Genomic DNA, 23,452 nt, shown 5'->3' on the forward strand with positions numbered 1-23,452 from the left:
AGGCCAGAAGTAGAACAACCCAAAAGTCCATCAGTTGATGAGTAGATACACGAAGTGTGGTATATCTATACAATGGAATGTAATTTAGTGGTAGAAAGAATGAAGGATGATACATGGTTCAACATACTACGTGAAAGGAACCGTTCACAAAAGACCACATGTTGTATGATCCCATTTATATAAAACGTCCAGAATAGGCAAATCCATAGACAGAAGACAGATTAGGAGATGTCAGAGATTGAAGGGAAGGAGGAATAGGTAGTGACTGATAATGGGCATGGGGTTTCTTTTTGGGTGATGACAGTGTTCTCAAATTATAAGATGGTGATGGTTGTACAATTCTGCGAACATACTAAAAACCAGGGCTTTATTTGTAACAAAATTATATACTTTGTAAGTGTGAATTTTATGGTAATGTGAATTATATCTCAGTAAAACTGTTTTTAAAAATTTAGATGGGAATATACTATACATAATGATTTGTAACTTGCTTTTTTTTAACCTCATTTTTTCCCCATGTCCTTAACTAATTTCTAGGTGATACTATAGTGTTTTAAGAGCTCAAACTATGAATCAGATAGATGTGGGTTTGATTCCTACTTAATAACTTTATGAAACTGATCAAGATGCCTAGTTTTTTCTAAGCTTCTGTTTCATCCTATATATGATGGACTCTTTTAAAGTACCCACCTCTGTAGGATTCTTACGAAGATTTGGTAAGATAGTTTAGGTGAAGTGCTACACTTAGAGCCTGGAATTTGGGAGGTGCTATATAAATATTTGTGGTTATTAGGTTATTACTCTTCTCAGACTTCAGTTTTAGTTACTGTATCCATTGTATATGTGTTCCATATTTTGAATCAATCCTTTATTACTAGTCAGGTTGTTTCTGATTTTTCAAGATTGTAAGCAACAATGTGGTTATAAATTTTTTATAGTACTAAAAATTGTGTATCATGTTCCTAAAATTTTGAGAATCCTGTAGTATAAATAACAATACTATGGGCTTTGGAGTCTAATCAGTCAGACTGGGATTTGAATCTTAGCTCCACTGGATGACTTCCAGTAACTTTTTTTTTATTTTTATTTTTTTAACTTTTAATCCATACTGTGGAATTAATCAAATCTATCTTTGAGAGTTATGATAATTAGATATCATCAAAACAAATACCTAGCATGCTGTAAATATATAACCTATGATGGCTAATTATGCTATGCTCTACATGAAGAATTCCTGTTTCTTTCCTTTTCTGTATAACAAACGAGTACAATATATATAATCATTTTAACATTTTGCTTTAAATTGAACAGACCTGGCATTTATAGTTGAGCTCTTCATCTTTTTGGTAAAATATATGCCCCCAAAACTTTAAAATGTTTGCCATAAAAATCTCTAGAGAATTAGTGAGCCTTCTCCTGAATTTTAAGAAACAATACCATATGATAAACATGTTCTAAACCTGTCCTCTGAGGCTTTGCAACCATATTCTGCACAAATTCCCATATGTGAGGAATATATTTTGGAGCCCATTTGATTCCTTTCTTAGGATAGAGGCTACTTGTGTAGTGAAATACTAATACAAAATAACAAGGACTTTTAAATTGAGGTCTCAATACTGCATTTGGAGCACTAAAAGTGAAACACTGACGATGTCACCAGAGGGAGCAAGTGTATGTGCTTTTTGGCAGGGCATTTATACCCTCAGGGACACATAAATATTCAGCTGAGGATTGACTGTGACTATGTATGTTGGGTTTCTGCAACATGTTCTCCTAGGCTTTCACTTTGCTAGCATCTGTATAGAGATCCTGTCTCCTGCTGAGACATTCTTTGGTTATATTCCAGTCCAAGGGTTATAACCTGGTTACCTGGTCTCTATCATGCAGATTATACATGATCTTGCAATCACCCACATTGTGACCAAATTCACTCTCAGAGAGTGATCTTATTTCCCCTTTCTGAGGATACCCTACTGATGTCCTACCTATTTTATCTACCTAGCAATTAGAACCCAAGCAGCAGTTTTTGCTGCTAGCTTCTTAAATTTTGTTATTAGCCATGACTGCCTGCATCCAGGGCTGCCTTCAGCAGGTCCTCATAAGAAGTTCTGTTATCTTCACAACTCTCTTTGGCTTTCAGTGACATTTTTCAAGGAGATGGGCATCCTTCTCTAGTATATTTTTCTAACAATAAGAGGTGAGGTTTGGTTTTTCATACTGGTTTTGTAACTGCAGCCCTTTGGGTAAATGAAAATGGGGGTTTTCTCACCTTCTGTGTATGACATTCTTGGAGAATCTGGTGCTATCTATATCTTGCTATCCCTATAAAACTACCCCAAATGGGTAGTTAGGTTAAACTGAACCTTGCAGTCTCAATTAACCTCTGTGCAAAACAGGGAAAAGAATAACCCATGTCTCCTGAACTACAAAGACCCTAGTGCCCTGTCATTAAGCTTCAGCCCAGCTGCTAGTCTCTTACTCCTGCCTGTGCTCTCCCTCCTGTAGGATTACCATGAGCCAGGGTGTCTGGTGTGGCAGGATGGTGTTGCTCTAGCCTTTGGCTCTTCGGCATCGTTGCATGTGAGGGCTCTCTGGTGACTGGCTGTATTTAGTGTATGTCATGTCTGCACAGGTGTGTTAAGAGAGGCTGCCTTCCTAGTCTTCCTAGATTCTGAGGATACAGTGATGAGTAAGCCAAAGTCCCTGCCCTTTTAGGATCCTACTCTAGGGATACAGTGATGAATAAACCGAAGTCCCTGCCCTTTTAGGAGTGTACTCTAATGGTTTTGGTAGATAGATGGATGAATTTCTGGAAATTGAATTACTAAGTCAAAGAGTATGAGTATTTTAAGCTCTTGTATTGTCTTTCTTTTCTTTTTCTTTTTTTTTGTCTTTCACATAGATTGTGTCAATATACCAGTTAGTGTATAGAAGTTGTCTCATTGATGTTGTTGAACATTGATTTTTTCAAATTTTTTTTAATGAATAATAAAAAAGTCTTTTCTAGTTTTAACTTGTGTGTTTAAAAAAAAATTACCCTTATGGTTATTGGACTTTGTTTTAAGCTGGTTAAATCTTTTTTTCTTTTAAGTTGGTTAATTCTTGCAGGATATCCAAACCTTGCTGATCTACAGATGAGGGTTTTCTTTCATTCAAATGCTTGATTTTTTCCTCCTAAAATCTATCAAATAGAAACAATATAGATCCTCAGTATTCTTAGGGGACAAACCTTGAGACCTTAAATCCTCATTCATCTAAGAACATAAAATTTTCTTCAGAATGTATAACTTCACAAGTTAAATGATCTCTTCCAGGCAGTCTATATGACATCATTATAAAGAATAATAGTTCTAAAATAAAAAAAAAAGAATAATAGTTCTGACACTAGATTGAAGCTTGGATCTCAACACTCTGCTTACTACTATCTGTGTAATCTTTTACAAGTTATTTAATCTTCTGATGCTCAATTTGCTCTTTTCTAAAGAGAATGAGGATAGAAGTACCTATCTTGTAGGATTGTTGAGAGCATTAGATAAAATGTTATATTTTGAACATTTAACATAGTGGTTAGTTTGTAACAAGTCTCGGGACATGGTAGCTTCTATTACTACTGTCACTTCTGTAAAACACAGAACTAAAGTCACTGATAAAATTATTATAATAAATCCTATTACTAAAACAAGCATAAAAAAAAATAAAACAAGCATAATACCACATTTACATAATATCAGCTATATACAAACATTTACCATGAATCTAAAAGTTTTAATTATATAACAAGGGATACTGTGTACTGCAGGATGACTAGAAAGAGACAAAGCAGTGCCTGGGTGGCCAGGTGGGCTCATTCACCACCGAAGCAAATTGCTCCCTTACCTCAGGCTAGCAAATGCTTATCAGATTTGTCCCTTGGTAAAATGACAAATTACTACATGTCTCAAATAGTTTAAACTGCAACTCTTAGATTTCCAAATGCTAATAAGGTTCTGTTATATTGACTATAGTTAGTACCAGTCTACCTTCCTGCAGGCTTCTTTAGTTTTACCTTCAGTAGTAAGGTGACAGCTTATTCTTCTCAGCCTGCACTAAGGACAATAGTGCCTTTAAATATCTTAGGAAATTCAGGAGCTATCATAGAATCTTGTAGATTGGATATTAGCTCCTCTGTACAGAAGCTATCATGCTCTACTCAAACTGGCCTTTAGCCAACTTAGAAGTTAATAGGTTATTTACTTTTTTCTTTCTTATCCACTGGTCCATTCACAGACTCTTTTTGGCCATGTCCTTCCTGTTTGAAGTGGTAGACCATTTCTCTTTTCTGTTCCTTTCTATTCTTCTTTACATTTCTCCTGCATTTTAGTAAGAGGATATGATATATCTGTATATAATGCATCTGGGTGTACATTGAGATAAGTACAGATACTTTTTAGTAAAATCCTGTATCTATATGTTAAAATTATCCATGACTCTGTTCACTGGATGCCTTGGCCTCTGAAATCTAAATTGATAGATGTTTCTCCATTGTGTTGATTCCAGGGGAAATCAGCCTTGTGGTCCCACCTGTTACATTACCAGGAAAACCGTCAGAGAAAACTCACATCTGGAAGCCTCAGTACATCAGGTAAGATGGTCTCTGCACCACTGGGGAAAACCCCCTCCACCCACTTTCCCATCCCCCACTGGAGTAGATTCTTCTAAGTCAGTGAAATCTTTGCTGTATAATGTTTCCATTTTTACTAAGCTACTCTGCTGTCTAACCACAGTGTGCCAAAGCCATGGGGTTTGCTTTCATTATGTGTTTTTATACCACCCACCCCGCTTTTTTAAAGTAAATTCTGTGCCCAGCATGGGGCTCAAATTCATGACCCCAAGATTGAGAATTACATGTTCCATTGACTGAGCCAGCCAGACATCCTTGTTTCTATACCTTTTGATCAGTGATATAGAAGATTTTTATCAGCAAGAGGACAGTCTTAGAATGAGATTTTAGGTTTTTAATGAATTTGTGTGGTACTGGTGTCCTATGTTTGGAGCAGGTTGTCTTCAGAATTGTTTCTTTCTTTCTTTTTTTTTTTAATTGTTTGTTTCATATCTCCAAGATGGGCATTGAGATGACCTATCAGTTAACAGAGCCTATTTGTCAATATGTCCTACCTTGGAACTCCTCAGAGTCAACCCCTGGTATGAATGATCCCTTAGCACTTCTTTTCCATTTCTAATTTAATAAAAATATCAAAGTTGAAAGGGATCCCAGAGATTATCTAATCTAGCCCCTTACAAGAAGAGGAACCTAGGATCCAGAGAGAAATTGAATTTACTCAAGATCACACAGTACCTTCATGGAATAGGCCAGATTAGGAGCCAAGGCTCTTGTCTTCCAGGACAGTTCCCCTCCTTCCTGTACTTCTTGGCAGCATCTCCTCTTTGTACCACCTTTCGTTTTCCTCTCTCTGCCAGGAAGTTTGTTTACATTTCTTGGATGTTCTTATCCTAATGGTAAAGATTGGTTCAAATGGAAGTAAAGATATATCTAGCTGTTAGAGGATTAAATGAGATCATATGTATAAAACTATAACATCTGATACCTAGTAAGTACTTAATAAATATTCATGAAACACTAAGTGCCACCAAAGTAACCAACTATTTCCTGTACAAATTTGGGTAGTCAGCTCTTTGGATGGTCAGATCTCTTGGGACATGACCAACTTTTTTGTTCTAGGAATACTTCTTGATTCAGAACGGAGGAAATCTGATGCCAGCTCGGTCATGTCTCCCCTGAGAATCTCCCTCATTCAAGATATGAGGTTTGTCTGGGTTCATATATAATAAGCCACTAAAAGCCCGTTTTCAGTTGCTCCTTAGGTGTCTGCTTTAAATAGGGTCTCAGTGACTTGGGCTTCTACACCATCTCCATTAACCCAGAAGCCCTTACTTATCATTGGTCTTGTCCTTCATGATACAGTTGTAGAGCTGTATGAGCATTTGGGTTTCCTGACATTTTTGGAGAATTATAGCAGAGTATCCCAAGGCTCCAGGGTTAGCCTGGTTTTTTGAGAGCTGTATTGTCACGACCCCGCACACATCCTCTTCCCTCCGCATCCTGCCCTTGCAAATTGTGGTGGGCCTATCTGCAAAGCCACATGGAAGTCCAGGATTTAGAGAACGAGAGAGATAGACTTTCACCAGAATGGGATAGGATTGTCTTACCAGGCTTCCTTGGCTTTGCAGGGGGACGTATTGGCAGTGAGTTCCTCTTCTGCCCCACTCCCCACCTCTTTTTTTCCTGTTCTCCCTTCAGGCACATCCAGAACATTGGAGAAATCAAGACTGATGTGGGAAAGGCCAGAGCATGGGTGCGACTGTCCATGGAAAAAAAATTACTTTCCAGACACCTGAAGCAGCTTCTCTCAGACCATGAGCTCACCAAGTAAGGCGATTTCTACCTGGAGTAGACCAGTTCCTAGGAACGTGGGGAGGGTTTGGGAACCCTTGTATGAGGAGGGAGAATATTCACTGTCTCATTTCTGCTGTATTCATTCAGCTAAACTCAAATTGCATATGAAAAGGGAAGATTTTCCCCTTCTTAACTATAGAAGAAAAATTCTGCTATGTTTGTTCTTCCTCCCTTCTCAAATGCATGTCCCTAAATAGCTTTCTTAAAGAGGTAGTGAGACGGATGGGGTCCTTATTGGGAACCTTAAGAGTTTTGGGGTTCTCCTCTCCTTACTGCACTCAGGTAACTTGTATTCCTCTTAGGCACAGGGCATTTTCTTGTCCTCTTTCCTGTCCTGGGGAAGAAAGGATTAGGGAATGAAAAGGGAGTTTCTAATATCCCCTAATCTCTTTTGATCTCTTTTGAGGCTAGGACCCGCCCAAAATAACCCAGTTCTTGCTCTTCCTTTCTGGGCCCTGCCTGAGTCTCCCTGTAGCTTAAAAGGGCTTTCCAATGGCCCTCTGAGACCCCCTTTCTCCACACTTTTTTTTTCCTCCACACTTTCTACCTAGAAGGAGTAAGAGGAGAGATTCCATGGTTCTCATGCTCCCAGGGGCCATTAAACCTATAGTTCCCTTCTCTGGATTTGATATTCTTTGTATTCTTTTTGTACCCTAGCTACCAGAGGAGGAGTGGGAAGGAGGACTGTCCCCCTTCTGTGCCACTTAGGCCTCCACTTATCTACTTTTCCTATCTATGTTTGGCTCTTTCTTCATTGGCAAGCCTGTTGGGCATTTTTGTTTAGCATTTAATTTACTTAGGCATCTTTTCATGGTATCTTTTATTATTTGGCTTTCCCAAGGATGATAAAGCAGAGAAGTGGGCCTTTTGTGTAGCAAGTGGATTAAAACTGCAGAATCTCATTTTATTCAAAGTTAAATTATAATGGTTTAGATTTATTGTGTATGTAAACCACAGCAAGAACTAGGTTTAAAACCTTGATAGGTTAGAGAGCTCACTTTGAGAGGTTATGAAACAGCAATTCTTAAAACACTTAAATTTGATTCCCTATAGGGACAAAAAGGCTTAGGGATAAAAATTTGGAGATTAGGAGAACAACTAAGAGGGAACATGTGAATATGTAAGCCTGGAGTTTGGAAGGGAGGTGTTTGCACACCAGATTTTAGGGGCAGTTGTGTGTGGTTTAAAATTAAAAAATTTGCCCCTGTAGCAGGATAGGGCAGGAGTGTTTCCTGCTGGCCAGTGTGGGTGGCACCAGTAGGAGGACAGAGAAGCATCTGAAAGGGGGTCAAGCACAAGAACTTTGTGAAGTCTGGGACAGTGGAAAGGTCTAGGGTGTGTATGAGCGTAAAGGCCCAGTTAAGTGCAAACGGGGCACAGGCTGGTCAGGCTAATTTTGGTTTTTTTAAGCTATAGCCCTGTTAAAAGGAGATAAGCTCAGAATTTACTCAGTACTAGAAACTTTCCACCTTATATTCTGGCTCCAGTGAGTGGAAAATAAGTTTTACTGCCACAGATTGCATTTTGAATGGGGCATAGGGGAGAAAAAAGGGGCCCTTTACTCCTTCATTCTGTTCTCTGTTATCTTTCTCTTCAGTCTGCTTGAAGCTCCAGCTACATCATACCACTCACCCTTCTCAGAATGTCTTTAGTCCTTTCAGGACCTAGTCAGAAGTTTTCTTTGCTAGTGTTTGTCTAGACATCCCAGAGACCTTGGTCCATTCTTCCTCCAGGCTCCCATAGCATTTGTCATAGTATGTATTCAAACTTGCTTCACCACTGATGGGCTATATTGTCATTATCTAGTTGCTTGCTGCTTATTACAATATGCTTTTGAGGGCATGAATGTACATGTTGCCCAGCACCTTGTAGATATTCAGTTGGGCACACAAAATGTGTGCATAGCTACATAGACAGGAGGAGGTGGACAGCCTTAGAGAGGATATCTAGGTAGAATGTTCCTAAGTCTTTGGGATTTCCAGGTGGCCTCCAAAACTGTTTGTAGCATGGAGAAGGGTGTAAGGTCAAGGCAGGGTAAGGGGGCTTGTAGGGTGTAGGGGAGAAAGTTAGCTCCTATATAGTGAGCTCACATTGTTTTTCCTTAACCTGCCTGCAGTGACTAATACAGTGTAGTAGCCCCTCTTATCTTGAAACTCACTTTGCATGGCCGCTGTGACCTCATACCATCCTGTTCTTTTTTTCCCCCTACCCTTTCCAGGATGTTGGCTACCATAGTCCTCAGTTCTCTGCATGTACATATGTTCTTTTCACGCTTTCTCTCTCACTTAGTGATCTCACCCATTCTCATGACTTCTGCTACTTATTGTGTGACTTCCACATCTGACGCTGTGGCTTTGACTTTTCTTCTGAGCTCCAGCCCTGCATTTATTTCCATTCAGGTATCTTACCTTTATCTCAGAGAGAACAGAGGCAAGCTTCATAGAGTCTTCACCATAACTACTTTTCTTTGAAATATTTTGTTAATGTCACGACTCTTCTCCCTGAACACCCTCGTTCCTCCCTACCTAGTCTGAAATTTGGGGTCCAGTTTGACTCCTTGCTTTGCTTTACCTTCCACATGCACATTTCAGGTCCTTTGCCTCTGCCTCCACCTATCTTCTTATCTAGTGCTGCTGCCTTACTTTCAGTTTTAGGCCCTGTTCACCCCTCAGCTGCACTAAATTTAAATTTTCTGGAATCAGCTGTGGCTTTCCCTTTACTTCTAGGGTAGATTGCAGAAACCTATTACTTGTAGGGCAAGTTGCAAATTCTTCAGCCTAACTATTTAGGGCCTTCCTTCATTTGATCGTAGCCCAACCTTTCAGCCTCATTGCTAAATGATCATTTCTCTGAGCCCTCAGCTCCAACCAAACTGGTTTCCACACCCTGTCCTTCTCTTTCTTCTGCAGCATCTAAATTCGTGCTGTCCTTTAGGCCTCTGTGGTCATCTGGGACCATTGAAGCTTATGGCTCTTTAAGCCATAAGTGTTTCTCTCTGCCAAAGGCCTGTGCACTTGGCTTTTCATGTCCCTTCTATTTGGGGAAGGCATTGTTGTTGTAGATGGTCTACAATGTCAGGCAAAGGGAGTTGGCCTTTGATGAGTAAGTGGGAATGGGAATGGGGACTGGAGAAAGTTTAAAAAGAAGGAAGAACATCATGTATGCAGCTCTTCCTAGTCTGTGACCTAATTCCCTTTATTGACTCTGAAGCTGTCCTGGGCTTACATTCACATTCGCAGTAGTGTTTTGACTCATGATTCTTATGTCTGCTGAGGGTCTGAGACTGGCCCTGCAAATGAATGATGATCAAAGACCTCCTGCCATTGCTATTCTCATACCACACACTGGAGTGATGCCCTTAGTTAGAAGCCTGAGAGGGCCTGTGCCATCCTTGAGGGGTGACAATTCCAGCCCCCTGTTTAGGAAAGGAGATCCCATGACCTCTGACACTGCATTGTAGTAACATGAATCCTTAGACACAGGTAGAGTTTGGTTTTGTTGTTCATGGCTGTAGTTTCAGCTACTTTCCCTCTAGCCCTCATTTAGATGGAGTAGCTGGCTTTGTTCCTTTTTTAGATGGTTCTAATGAACTTGAAGCTTGGCATCTTATTCTTCCCTTAGCTGTCTCCTTCCAGAACTGAGTAATTCTAGCCTCTTTCCCCTCCTTTTGGCTGGGGGACTGATATATTGCCTCCTCTCCGACAGAAAGTTGTACAAGCGCTATGCCTTCCTGCGCTGTGACGACGAGAAGGAGCAGTTCCTCTATCACCTCCTCTCTTTCAATGCCGTCGATTACTTTTGCTTCACCAATGTCTTCACAACTATCCGTGAGTAGCCCTGTGCTCCCCACTAGCCTTCTCAGTGCCACTCTTCATGAGCCTCCCTAAGGCTAACTCACTGTCCCTTCCCTTTTTTTTTTTTAAAGAAAGATTGTCACTTGTACTTTCTATTTGCCTTTTTCTTCTGTAGGAGAGACCTGCACTTGCCCTCAGTGGAGGTTGTTTTTTCTCTGAAGCTTCTTTTTCTTATTCTGAACTGGGGAGCTCAGTCTTTTTGGCCATGATGTGTCACTATTGTCCTCGGCACTGCTCTGGGGGCCTAAGGCAATGAAAGTGGAGTGGAGTCGGGTGGTATGGTGAAGTTCACTGCCTTCTTTGCACACTTATAAAGAAATCTCCTTTTTGTTTTGGGCTGAGAGAATTATTCAACATCCTAGAAGGTTTCAGACCAATCCCCAGGGAAAAATAATTCTTCCTGAAGTAACAGAACTAACTCCAAGTTGTGGTGGGAGATATGGGTCCAGGCCCTGCTCTGCCCTAACTCATTAGGTTTCTGTGAGCAGAGTTGACCCCTGCTGTGGGCCTGTCTCCCTATTTGCAGAGTGAGGAAGGAGGGTTCAGTATGGTCTAAGGAAGATCCTTGGAGCTTCATCTTTCTTTGGTGCCAGGATGCTCTTTTCAATAAGAGTTAGCATCTGAATTTGCCCCATGGCTAGTTGTTTGGCCAGTGACTCAGCAACCTCAGCAGCATGGACTCTTGTTTCTGTATGACACCCATCCTCCCTCTCAGAGATGAGTTTTGTAGGCCGCAGGAGAGGCAGCACTGGACTGGAACTTAGGAGACTCATGGGAAACTATTTCTGTTTCAGTGCTTCAGAAAGGCATTGTAAGACCTCTCTGGAGATTGTTACTAGAGTTCATGAGATGACAGATTGAAAAGTGCTCTAAAAATCAATTCAATACAATGTGGAGTTGGTGCTATTATTTAAGGAACAAATTCATTTAGCTCCGAGCCTGCAGATGTGCTTGGATCTTTGATGGTTGGGTGATAACCCTGAGAGGAGTGAGAGTGAGGGTAGGATTGGCTAAGCCAGCCAGAGACTAGGTCCTGGGACCTGCAGTTCCTGCCTCTGCTGAGGCCAGTACACCGGGGGCTGCAATCATGCCAGCACACCTGGGCAGGCAGGTCAGGGCCCTTTCAGGTATGGGAGGGATTTCTGATCCCCCTCAATGCCTTTGTGGCTTCTTCAAAACAGTGATCCCGTACCATATCCTGATTGTACCGAGCAAGAAGCTGGGGGGCTCCATGTTCACCGCCAACCCATGGATCTGCATTTCGGGAGAACTGGGTGAGACACAGATCCTGCAGATTCCCAGGAACGTGTTAGAGATGACCTTCGAGGTATGTGTTACCCAGGAACCACAACCCTAGGCTCTTTGGGGATCTGAGTTTGCAAAGGCTGCTTATGGGAGTTTTCTACAGGGTTTTATGATGGTCTTGCTCTTATAGTGTTAATGCATTAGCACAGTTGACCTGTTCTGAGATGATCAGAGACTGGAGCCAAGGGTTGACCCAAGAATGAGGGAGCCTCTCCTGTCTAAGCAATCTGGCTGGAAGGCACTTATCCATCTGGACTTGCGTAACTCCCTGCCTATGGCATGATGAGAAATTCCCAAGAGTTCCTTCAGTTGCTGAGCACAAGCATTCACAGAGACCTCTGAATCTCAGACCACTGTCCCACTTCAGACCCTTCTGCTCCTAGGGTCTGTTCTTCCTTCAGATAGTAGCATCTTCTTTCTCAATCATTTCCCTGTCATGAGAGTGCTCTACCACCAGCCTGACCCTATAAATATTATGGGGCCAGGTTGCAAACAGTCAGTCAGATCTGTGCCTTTGAGTAGTGCCTCTCTTTTCTCTTATTTTCTTGACCTACCTACCTTCTTTATTTGGTTGTTCTTTCACAGTGCCAGAATCTGGGAAAGCTCACTACGGTACAGATAGGCCATGATAACTCTGGGCTGTATGCCAAGTGGCTGGTGGAGTATGTGATGGTCAGGAATGAGATCACAGGACATACGTACAAGTAAGTGTTCCCTCAGCTGTGCCCTAAGATAGTGGGCAAGGTATACTATAGGGGCTGGTTTTGATGCCTGGTATATGGAATTCTCAAGGAGACCCTTTAAGTTGTGGTGGACTGAGGTGCTTCCTATTTGGCTTTGTCTCATGCATCTGAAAAGAAATAGGAGGGTTTTCCAAGCTAAGATGTATGATGTTACTGTACACAGTTTCCAGGCCACCCATCATTCTGGTGGTTTTCTCAGTGATGCACAGTGGAATGGATGAACAGGGCCTTGAGGCATCCCCAGCCTGGTTTCAGAGCCCGTCTCCAAGGATTAGCATTTTGATGGCTTTTGCTGAGCAGCAAGGGGAAGGATACTGGAGGAGTTAGCAGCTCTGACAAGCCATTGCTTGATCTTTAGGTTCCCATGTGGTCGGTGGTTGGGGAAGGGCATAGATGATGGGAGCCTGGAGCGGGTCCTGGTTGGGGAGCTGCTCACATCCCAGCCTGAGGTGGACGAGAGGCCGTGCCGGACCCCACCCCTGCAGCAGTCTCCCAGTGTCATCCGGAGGCTCGTTACCATCTCACCCAACAACAAGCCCAGTAAGTAGGAGGGGCTGGGCCCTCATGCCACCCAGGTGGGGAATGTGAGGTGTCTGGGAACCCTGATGTGGGAGTCCAGACTCCAGCCTGTGCATCTACCTCAGAAACTACTTTTGCCTACAAAGCAGCCTCAGGCATTTGTCACCCTCCTCTCATGAATCCGTGTGTGTGTGTGTGTGTGTGTGTGTGTATGTATGTGTATGTGTATGTGTATGTGTGTCAGGGGTGGGTGTCACACTCCTTAGAGGCCTAGAAGGAGAGAGGAGAGCTCATGCATCCCGGCCTAGGTCCTCTGTACTAACTTATATATGGTTCTAGAGAGGAAAGGGATCTACCTTCTGGCCTTCTCCTTCCTCATTCCTGGGGCTTACAATCAAGTCTTGGCCTTCTTTTGGTTGCCAGAAGTTCCAGGGTAAAATGGAAAATAAACTTTACCAGCATCTCTTAAGGTATTAGCTTCCTAGGGTCCAGGCTCTCCTGCCTCTCCTTTGAGCACTTCTATGTCCTCAGTCATTATGCTCAGTCAGCTAAGCATGACTAGCCTCTGAGATTGATTAGGGATGTCTGCTTGATTTTTATCAGAGCTGAACACTGGGCAGATCCAGGAGTCCATCGGGGAGGCAGTCAATGGCATTGTGAAGCACTTCCATAAGCCCGAGAAAGAGGTAAGGCTTCCTGCCTTCCAACCCAAGACTTTACATTGAATAAGAGAGAATTATCTTTTTCCAGGCCCATGTAGTGTGAATAACCCAGAGCTCTAGAGTGTGTGCCTTAGTTTGACATGGAGCACCTTTCCTTAGGGGCTGCTGCCTTGGGTTACCCTGTTTTCCTTACACACTAATGACCCAGTGAGTCCCTGGGCCCCTAATGAACAGTGTATATATTTCTGTCCTCTTCTGGATTTGCCTGGGCCTCCCTGAGTAGTGGTCACTCTGGCTTTGTCCCTCTAGTGGGGACCTAGATCCATTGTCTGTTTGGGATCTATTCACCGATAGCTGCTCTGTGCCACTCACTGTGCCACGTGCTAGGGGAGATAGGATGTGCTAGCCAGTGTTTTGCTGCCCTCCAGGTGTGGACTGTGGGTTTGGGGAAGCAGTGGTGGGAAGGTAGCTTGGCTAAGGCAAGCCTGGCATTCTCTCCTGTTTCCTTATATAGCGAGGCAGTCTGACGCTGTTGCTTTGTGGAGAATGTGGCCTTGTCTCGGCCCTGGAACAGGCTTTCCAACATGGATTTAAATCTCCCCGGCTCTTCAAAAATGTCTTCATTTGGGATTTCCTGGGTGAGTTGAGCCAGGGTGTGAGGTTGGGAAAAGCATGCAGAAACATGGGGACTCACCAAGATAATGTGAGTGCTGACCACTGGAGTCTGAGGTGCAGAAGCCAAGCCAGGTGACTCTCAAATTAGATCTGTTGTGTTTGCTCTGGCCTGCCTTTCTTTCTTTTCTTTCTTTCTTTTTTTCTTTTTTCTTTCTTTCATTCATTCATTTTTAAATTTCTTTTTATTTTTAAAGATTTTATTTATTCATGAGAGACAGAGAGAGAGAGAGAGGCAGAAGGAGGAGGAGCAGGTTCCATGCAGGGAGCCTGACGTGGGACTTGATCCTGGGTCTCCAGGATCAGGCCCTCAGCTGAAGGCAGTGCTAAACCGCTGAGCCACCTGGGCTGCCCCATTCATTTTTTTTATAATAAATTTATTTTTTATTGGTGTTCAATTTGCCAACATACAGAATAACACCCAGTGCTCATCCCGTCAAGTGCCCCCCTCAGTGCCCATCACCCATTCACCCCCACCCCCTGCCCTCCTCCCCTTCTACCACCCCTAGTTCATTTCCCAGAGTTAGGAATCTTTATGTTCTGTCTCCCTTTCTGATATTTCCCACACATTTCTTCTCCCTTCCCTTATATTCCCTTTCACTATTATTTATATTCCCCAAATGAATGAAAACATAAAATGTTTGTCCTTCTCTGATTGACTCATTTCACTCAGCATAATACCCTCCAGTTCCATCCACGTTGAAGCAAATGGTGGGTATTTGTCATTTCTGATGGCTGAGTAATATTCCATTGTATACATAAACCACATCTTCTTTATCCATTCATCTTTCGATGGACACCGAGGCTCCTTCCACAGTTTGGCTATTGTGGACATTGCTGCTAGAAACATCGGGGTGCAGGTGTCCTGGCGTTTCATTGCATCTGTATCTTTGGGGTAAATCCCCAACAGTGCAATTGCTGGGTCGTAGGGCCCCATTCATTTTTTTATTTGAGAGCGAGAGCATAAGCTGGGGGTGGGTAGAGGCAGAGGGAGAAGCAAGTTCTCCGTCCTAGGATCATGACCTGAGCCAAAGGCAGACACTTAACTGACTAAGCCTCCCAGGTGCCCTGCTCTGGCTTTTTTTTTTTTTTTTTAACTTAAGATTTTATATATTTATTCATGAGAGACACAGAGAAAGAGAGGCAGAGACACAGGCAGAGGGAGAAGCAGGCTCCATGCAGGGAGACTGACGTGGGACTTGATCCCAGGTTTCCAGGATCAGGCCCTCGGCTGAAGACTGTGCTAAACTGCTGAGCCACCCGGGCTGCCCTGCTCTGGCTTTTCTTGGAAGCTTAGTCATGAGTCCTCACACTTTCTCCTTGTTGATCCAAAAGGCCAGTTGATAGTATTTGGAGCCCCAGCCCTGGGTGTACCCACTTGGAAAATTTTCATGCAAGAATATTTTCCCTTGGGCAACCCTGGTGGCGCAGCGGTTTAGTGCCGCCTGCAGCCTGGGGTGTGATCTTGGAGACCCGGGATTGAGTCCCATGTCGGGCTCTCTGCATGGAGCCTGCTTCTCCCTCTGCCTGTGACTCTGCCTCTCTCTCTCGCTCTCTCTGAATAAATAAAATCTTAAAAAAAAAAATTTTCCATCAAGAGTGTTTTTCTTCCTTTCTAATTCTTTTTTTAATCTTCATACTAGGGAAAGGACCATCTTTAAATCAAGGACCACATAAAGAAATTTAAAACAGAAGAATAGGGACCTTCTATTTTGAAATGGGACCAGTGATGTCAGAACATTCATGTTACATTGAGTTAACTTGCATCAACATGGAGAGCCTCATGGCTAATGGCCTGCAGGACACTCAGGGATAGGTTGGTTTTGAAAGCCTTTGTCATTGGCAAGCTTTTCTACTCTTCACAGAAAAAGCACAAACCTATTACGAGACTTTGGAGCAGAATGAACTTGTCCCTGAGGAAAACTGGCATACAAGGGCCCGGAACTTCTGCCGATTTGTCACTGCAATCAATAATACTCCCCGGAACATAGGCAAGGACGGCAAATTTCAGATGCTGGTGTGCTTGGGAGCCAGGTACTGCATGCAGCCTTGTGGCCCAGAATGCACAGCACCCAGCCTTGGAGGTGGAACCTAGCATAGTGCAGGGGTGGCTAACGACCAGAGGTCATTGGGCAAGTGAGGCTTTGGGGGTCCTTCATTTCCATGTACAAAGTCTATGTGTAGAGATGTGGAGGGCTGGGGATGAGAGTGTGTGTGACTGGATGGGGACATTTTGGTGGAAAGAAATAAAAACATCCCACTGGTGAAATTTGAAGCAGGGTTCTATCTAGTCATTCCTTCAACAAAGATTCGAATGCACTAGGCCTTATGGAAGACAGTGGGAATGAGCTGAATAAAGCGTGGTTCCTACCATTTAGAAGGTTGCTTGACCTAAGTAAATACAGTATAAGGCAGAAGGTTGTGAGAGACCCAAAAGGAAACATGCATTCATAAGTTATTCTGAAGCTGTAGAGGAGAAAGATCAGAGAAGCGAGGAGGTGCTATTTGAGGTGAGTCATAATGGAAGGGTAGAAGTGGAGAAGGAGTTTGAAGCAGACAGAACTAGCAGAGGATTTGGGGTTAGGAAATAACAGGTAAACATGGGAAGGGCAGTTGTAGGAGACAGCTGAAAGGAGGCTGGGGGCTTTGGGGAATTGGGACAGAGGATCCGTCCATATGAGGACAGAGTTGTTCCATCATGGGACTGAAATGATAGTAATGTGATAACCATGGATGGTATGCATCTGAGTGGGCAGTTTGTTAGGGGCTATTCCAGTGGGTCAGGTGAGAACATGAATGCTAAATAAACTTAAGGCAGTACTTCATTTGGGGCAAGGAAGGGAAGAAGTTGGCATAGTTGTTAAAAACAGACTCTGGAACCAGATACACTAGGTTCATATTCTCAGATCAGCCCCTTACTAGCCATACGAACTTGGATAAGCTCCCTAACTTATGGCTACCTCAATTTCTTCATCTATAAAGAAGGGCTGGGATCCCTGGGTGGCGCAGTGGTTTGGCGCCTGCCTTTGGCCCAGGGCGCGATCCTGGAGACCCGGGATCGAATCCCACGTCGGACTCCCGGTGCATGGAGCCTGCTTCTCCCTCTGCCTGTGTCTCTGCCTCTCTCTCTCTCTCTGTATGACTATCATAAATAAATAAAATTAAAAAAAAAATAAAGAAGGGCTAATAATAACACTGATAGCACCTACCTCATATCATAGAGTTGTTATGAAGGGTTAAAGCTCTTAAGACAGTGTCTGGCACATGCCAAGTGCTATGTGGATGTGAGCTCTTAGAATTATTACAGGTGGTGATAGCTCTGGTAAGGAGTAATGGTCAGAGACAGATTGGCTTTTGAGATGGAAGAGGTGTTGCTGACTGGACCTGGTGTCTGGCTGGCGGTGGGCTTGTCTAGGGGAGCAGAAGAAGGCAGGAGAGGACGTATGGACCTGGTGGCAGGTAAGTGGGTCAATTTGTGTTGGTGTCCCTGGGGTTGAGTAGTCCCTAGTAGGAGCCTTTTAAAGCCATGTAAGGCCTTTTGTCAAGCATTTTTAAGAGATGGAGAGGGGTTTGGGGGAGCTGTCTACTTCTCCAGCTTTAGACTTTGTTCAAGGAGTGATGGAGAAAGTTTCCCCTTTGGCCTTGTACTAACTGTCTCCCTTCCCCTTCCCTTTTGATCCATCTGGACTGACCCTTCCCTGCCAGAGATCACCTCCTACACCATTGGATTGCCTTGCTGGCCGACTGCCCCATCACCGCACACATGTATGAGGATGTGGCGCTAATCAAAGACCATACACTTGTCAATTCCTTGATCCGCGTGCTGCAGACATTGCAGGAGTTCAACATCACACTGGAGACATCCCTTGTCAAGGGCATCGACATCTGACCTCCCAGCACCAGCTAGCAGCAGGACCAAGAGAGACTCACCCTGCGGCTCTGACCCTTCTTCCAGGGGATTTAAGCAAGTTGTGCAGGAGACAGAGAGGAAATGTACACTCACTGTAAAAAAGAAAAGTAGAGGATTTTTGGAATAAATAATCTATTTTAGAGTTTATTTGCTGATTTGCTTTTTACACACTTTCATGTGAAAGAGTGATAGGGAGAGGGAGACGAGGTTGGTGCCGCTTATTTTGAAGCTGGTGCCCTCCCTCGCCGTGGCCGTGTGCTGGGAGCTGCGGCCTCCTCGGACTGAGCCTGCGGTGCATGGGTGGGGCAGTTCTGCTTCCTCACCTGCGCCCGGTCATGAGGCCATTCCACGTTGTTTTTAAACTAATGTTTTCTATATTAACATTGTTATGGATATTTGGCTTTCACGGGCCACACACAGGTGTGCTGAGCAGGAAGCCCTAAGCTCCAATCAAAGGGATTTTTAGTAGTGCCTCTGCAAGCACTGATGAGTCAGTCCCACATCTTTGCTTTTTCTGTCAGTATTATTTGGAACGGAGACATGCCGGGATGCACCGTTGTGCAGAAGATCACATTTCCTCTTGGCACACAGCTGCACAGAAGTAAACATAAGCATGTTTTAACAGGTTTTCGGTTTCTTTTTTTTTCCTATTATTTATTTAACCCTCCATTGTGTGTTTTAAATCTTTTTTTCTTTTCTTTTTTCTTTGTTTTTAAGGAAGGAAAAAGCTTGTCACAGTCTAACTGGCTATGTTATTATTGTTAAATTTATGTTGTTTTGCAACCTAGAAACCAGCTACAGTATGGCCCACTTAATAAAACACCTGAAACAAAACTGCATGGATCCCTGACGTTTATGGGGGTTTGTGAGCAGTGGGTGGCGGAAGGTATGGTTTGGTCCATGTGAGAAGATCAGTGTGAGAGCTGTGGCATTGCCTTGGCTCCTCCCTCAGCTGCCCAGGGTACCCCCTCAAGGTCTCCTGAGTCCTCCCTGCTGCAGCATCATAGCTTTCATAGTTCTTAACTCAACTGGTTATTTGAGAAGGATGTAGATAAAGGGTTATTTACCCATTCCACAGAAGAAGAGGCTGAAGCACAGAGGGGAAGAGACCTGGCTGGGGTTGCAAAGGTCACTTGACTGAGACAAGATGGATATTTCTTGAAGGGTAAGAAGACCAGGTATGGGAACATAGGGCACATGAGACCCTGTTTGCCCTCAAGGAAAAAAAGCTTTTTCTTGAGAGAAGGATTTGTTTTTCCCAGGATGGTAGGTAGTAGAGCTTTATGAGGGTCCTGGAAACCAGCTTCCTTCAGTTTTATTCTTCGTGGCTTGGTCAGGTAGAGGGCCTCAAACCAATTAATGTTTCTTATGATTTCCTGGTTTTGCTTTTATGTTCTGTCTGCCTGGATGGAATGCTTCCCCTGGTGCCTACTTCCTGTTCATTGTTCAAGGTTACTTTAGGACTTACCTACTATGAAGCCTTCCCTAATCCTACGTGAGCACAGGTAATCATTCTGTCATTGTGCTCCTGTAGTCGCTTAGATGCTGGTACCTCCTCTCTGGGTTGTTGCTGCTTTCATGTTGGGCCCACTCCCTAGGTTATGAGCTCTGGAGAGTCCAGAGAAGGTCTCTTAATTCATTTCCATCTCTGGTGACTGGCTGGTGGTGAGTGCCTAGGTAAGGCTTTTTGAAGAGGTGAGGAAAGGGACTGGCAGCTTTGAGGACGGCTGCAGTGCAATATCCTGCCAGCAGGGGTTGTGAGTGGGACGTGGGAGTCTTAATTTTTTTGGAAGTTGAGTAGGTAGGCAGTGATTCGGGAGCAGGAAGGGAGATTCCTGGCTGGGCAGGAAGGGCAGCATAGAACCCACTGCATGTATATTGTGGGTCTATGCCAGAGATGACCGTAAGCCAGGTGCTTTACACACATACTTCTCCCTTTTCCTTACACCTCTGCAAGGCAAGTGTAGATTATCACTGGTTTAGAGGTGGGAAAATTGAATGTCAGAGAAATTTAGTCACTTGCCCAAGGCCACACATCCGATAAGTAGTTTGCAATTACCAGAACTGTCTCACTCCAAACTTGTGGCTTTTCAACTGACAACTACTACTTTGGTTCAGGTTTCTGCTCAGATGTCCTCTGAGAGATTTACCCTGACCACTCTAAAATACCAAGTCCCATCAGTCACTTTTATCCCCTTTTTCTATTCATCTTCCTTCCTAACACCTACCATCATTGTACTAATTATTTGCTAATTCTAAATGTTAGATTTATGAGGGAAGGATACAGTCCATTCACAAAGTAGCAACTGGCATATGGTAGATACCCAGTAAGTATCTGTGGAATAAATGAATTCATTGGCAGTGGTTAAGATGATGGACTATGGAGCCAAAAGTCTGTCATTTAAATCCTTGCACTGCTAATGTGAACTAGAGTAAGCCACTTAATTCCTGAACCTCTGTTTACTCATCATCTGTAAAATGGGAATGATAGTGCCTGCATCAAAGGGTTGTTGTTACTAGTTGAGTACACATATGCCTGGAACAGGGTCATGTGTGTAGTAAGTGCTAGATGAATATTGGTTGTTGTTACTACCGTATTGTATCAAGCCCTGGTTCCTCACTGAGACCAAGACTCCTGGTCCTCAAGGAACTCAGAGACAAGTACTGCTGTGGGGGAGTATAACATCAGGGAAGGTATTGACCATAATGAGTTGTACTTAGGGTAGAGAACTGTTGGAAAGAGTGGATGTTGCATGTAGAGAGAATAGCATGAGCAAAGGCATGGAGATGTGAAGGAACCAACCAGATTGAGATGCTCCAGGAAGTCTAGTGATAGAGTCAAGCCTGAGATAGGGAAGGGAGCAGATTTGTGGGCTCCACACCCATAAAGTAGGAGACAAGGAAAAGGCTTGAATTTTGCTGGTACTCTGTAGATGTGGACTAAAGGAAAGACCACATGCTGCAGCACAAAACCCAGAGCCATGTCACCTGTATGTGGCATTCCTAGTACCACTTAGACCTGTGAAGAATATTACTGCTGCTTTGGGCCCTCCTTATGTGACATGAGACATGGAAACTTGTGGTCAGAGCACAACTGCTGGGCTGAGGCATGGCATCTGTGTGTCTCACGTGCAGTCTGTGGCCTGAAAAGTCCACACAACTGACTCATCTCATGACAGGGCCTTTTATGTGTCAGGTTATAAGGGGAGGAGTATCATTTAGGTAACCTAGGAGTACTTCTTTATCTTTTTCCAGCTTTTAGGTGGAAGTTAATGACCCTTTCTATATGTGGTGATGAGTCCAACTCGTACAGCTGTCCAGTTGGTCATGGCTCTGTGTGGTGGGTGTGCAGCACCCAGCACTTAGTTACGTGCTTTAGTGGAAGGTGCTGGTGGCCTCAGTCAGCCAAAACAGTGAAGGAGCAACACTCTTTTTAGCAGACTTTTCTGAGAAGGTGAGTGTGAATCATGTTTTAGAAATCAAGGTTCTCCTGGGACCATCTATCTCTGTTCCTTCTAACAGCTGATTCTGCTGTGAATGTCTCACTTTCTACCATGTTTTGTTTTGTAATCTGCAAATCTTTTTTGGAATGATGTGTGATTTAAGAGAACAGATGTGTTTAGTAGTTCAGTATTTCAGGGACACTTGAGTCAACTGCCTCTCCAGTAGCCTTGGGTAGATGAAATGTATTCAGTTCAAGTGCTGCCTGCTTTGGCTTTTGTACCTTCTCTAATTCAGTGCTTCTCCGACTCTGAGATTTCAGGGACTGACAAACAAGCATGCAGATGAACTCAGTGAATTATTACAGAGTGAGTACCCTGTAACCACCACCAGGTCTAGAATAGAGTTCTGTCAGCCTTCCCAGAGTCCTCATTGTTCCTCAGCCCAGTCTCAGCCTCCTCCTTCCTTCCAACTTTGTGACCTTTATATTAACCACTTCCTTGAGTTTCTTTATTGTTTGATCACCCAAGTGTACATCCCTACACACTATAGTACCATATTGATTTTCTTTTTAACTTGATGTATCTTTTAAGTTTTTTTTAATCTGAAGGATTCCCACTACGCCTTTCCTTTCCTTATAGTTTGCCTGGATCCTATAGTTTCCCACAGCCTAGATTTTGCTAATTTTATGTTGGTGCAATTCAGTGTGCTCCTTCCCTGTAAATCAGCTAGATCCAGAGACCTGATTTTCCTGAGGTTTGATCCCTTTGATGAGACTCTAGGTGGTGGTGTACTCATTTATCAGAAGGCACATCATGTCTGGTGTTCACTTTTTTTATGTTAGTAATTTTTTATGTAAGTAATTCACTGGGAGGAGGTGGTAACATGGAGATATTTTAATCATTTTGTTTCATTTATTAGGTGGAATAATTTTATAAGGAGATTTCTCCCCTTCATGTATTTGTCAGAGTATATAGGAAAGGCAGGGTAAGTGTTTAAACTCTTTCCTTTTATTAACTTTTAAGATAATGTACTGGACTGGTTCTCAGTTATCCTCAGAAGGTGGCTGTTTTTTAAAAAACATTGTTATGAACTCACAGACTTAACGTGTATTTAATGGATTTTGTTCCATTGAAGTTATTACCAATTGTCCCATCCTGGTAGTTGGGAGCCTTTTTAGATTGCCTGCTAAGTTGTTTCACATGACTCTGGTTGACTGCTTTGTGGAATTTCAGGATGTCTTAGGCTCATCTTGTACATTTTCTGTCTCAGGCTTGGAATCAGCTATTTGTCTAAGAAGCTCTGGGTTTTACCCATTCCTGCCATCTTTTGTTGTTCAGGCTTAATTATCTCTGCCAAGATGGTGACTCTGCTTTGCTGGACCTCAGACATAAGAAGTCCAAAGTACCCTGGTGGCAGGTGATGCTTGTGGTTTAGCGCACTGGCTCCTGCAGAATGTAGCTCTGGCAAGTGACTCCTCTGGTGCCACTATTCCAACTCTGCAGAACTTAGAGTTGCAGGTATATAAGACACAGTATCCCTTAGTAGGTCCTTGGAAGTGATGGTAAGTATGGCCACTCCTTCTTCTGCCTCTTAGTTCCTAGACCCATGTATTCTTCCTTAGGGACATAGCCCCACATAAAAGTCTCTGATGTAATGCAAATACTAGATCCTGAAGGATGGCACCCAATTCTTACAGATTACTGCCTCAGATTATTGAAGCTAGTGCTTTAGTAGTGCCCTTAGAGGGTCAATCCAGTGCTCTTTGAGGTTGGTCACTTCTGGATGGTATAGTACATATAAGACCAGTATAAGCATATATGACTTAATGTTATGGACCCACTCCCTAATTTCCTTTATTGTGAAATGAGTGTGCTGGTTGGATGTTATGC

The 23,452-nt window shown here is 43.3% G+C and overlaps 1 protein-coding gene across 2 annotated transcripts in view; it reads left to right on the plus strand.

The window, feature by feature from the left end:
• Nucleotides 1-18,953, plus strand: part of DENND5A (DENN domain containing 5A) — a 98,174-nt gene extending 79,221 nt beyond the window's left edge. The window contains exons 13-23 of one of the 2 annotated variants that reach the window (XM_055317888.1): nucleotides 4,537-4,621; nucleotides 5,720-5,804; nucleotides 6,299-6,427; nucleotides 10,160-10,281; nucleotides 11,490-11,635; nucleotides 12,199-12,317; nucleotides 12,715-12,896; nucleotides 13,479-13,561; nucleotides 14,052-14,175; nucleotides 16,075-16,209; nucleotides 17,915-18,953. In XM_055317888.1, the coding sequence (XP_055173863.1) occupies nucleotides 4,537-4,621; nucleotides 5,720-5,804; nucleotides 6,299-6,427; nucleotides 10,160-10,281; nucleotides 11,490-11,635; nucleotides 12,199-12,317; nucleotides 12,715-12,896; nucleotides 13,479-13,561; nucleotides 14,052-14,175; nucleotides 16,075-16,209; nucleotides 17,915-17,994 (1,290 nt within the window). In that variant the 3' untranslated portion in view covers nucleotides 17,995-18,953. Of the gene's footprint in view, nucleotides 1-4,536; nucleotides 4,622-5,719; nucleotides 5,805-6,298; nucleotides 6,428-10,159; nucleotides 10,282-11,489; nucleotides 11,636-12,198; nucleotides 12,318-12,714; nucleotides 12,897-13,478; nucleotides 13,562-14,051; nucleotides 14,176-16,074; nucleotides 16,244-17,914 lie in introns of both variants that reach the window. The other variant, XM_055317887.1, reaches the window with a different exon arrangement.
• The last annotated feature ends 4,499 nt before the right edge of the window (nucleotides 18,954-23,452 follow it).

Source organism: Nyctereutes procyonoides, unplaced genomic scaffold (genome assembly GCF_905146905.1).
Source record: "Nyctereutes procyonoides isolate TBG_1078 unplaced genomic scaffold, NYPRO_anot_genome, whole genome shotgun sequence".
In the NCBI taxonomy this organism is placed as follows: domain Eukaryota; kingdom Metazoa; phylum Chordata; class Mammalia; order Carnivora; family Canidae; genus Nyctereutes; species Nyctereutes procyonoides.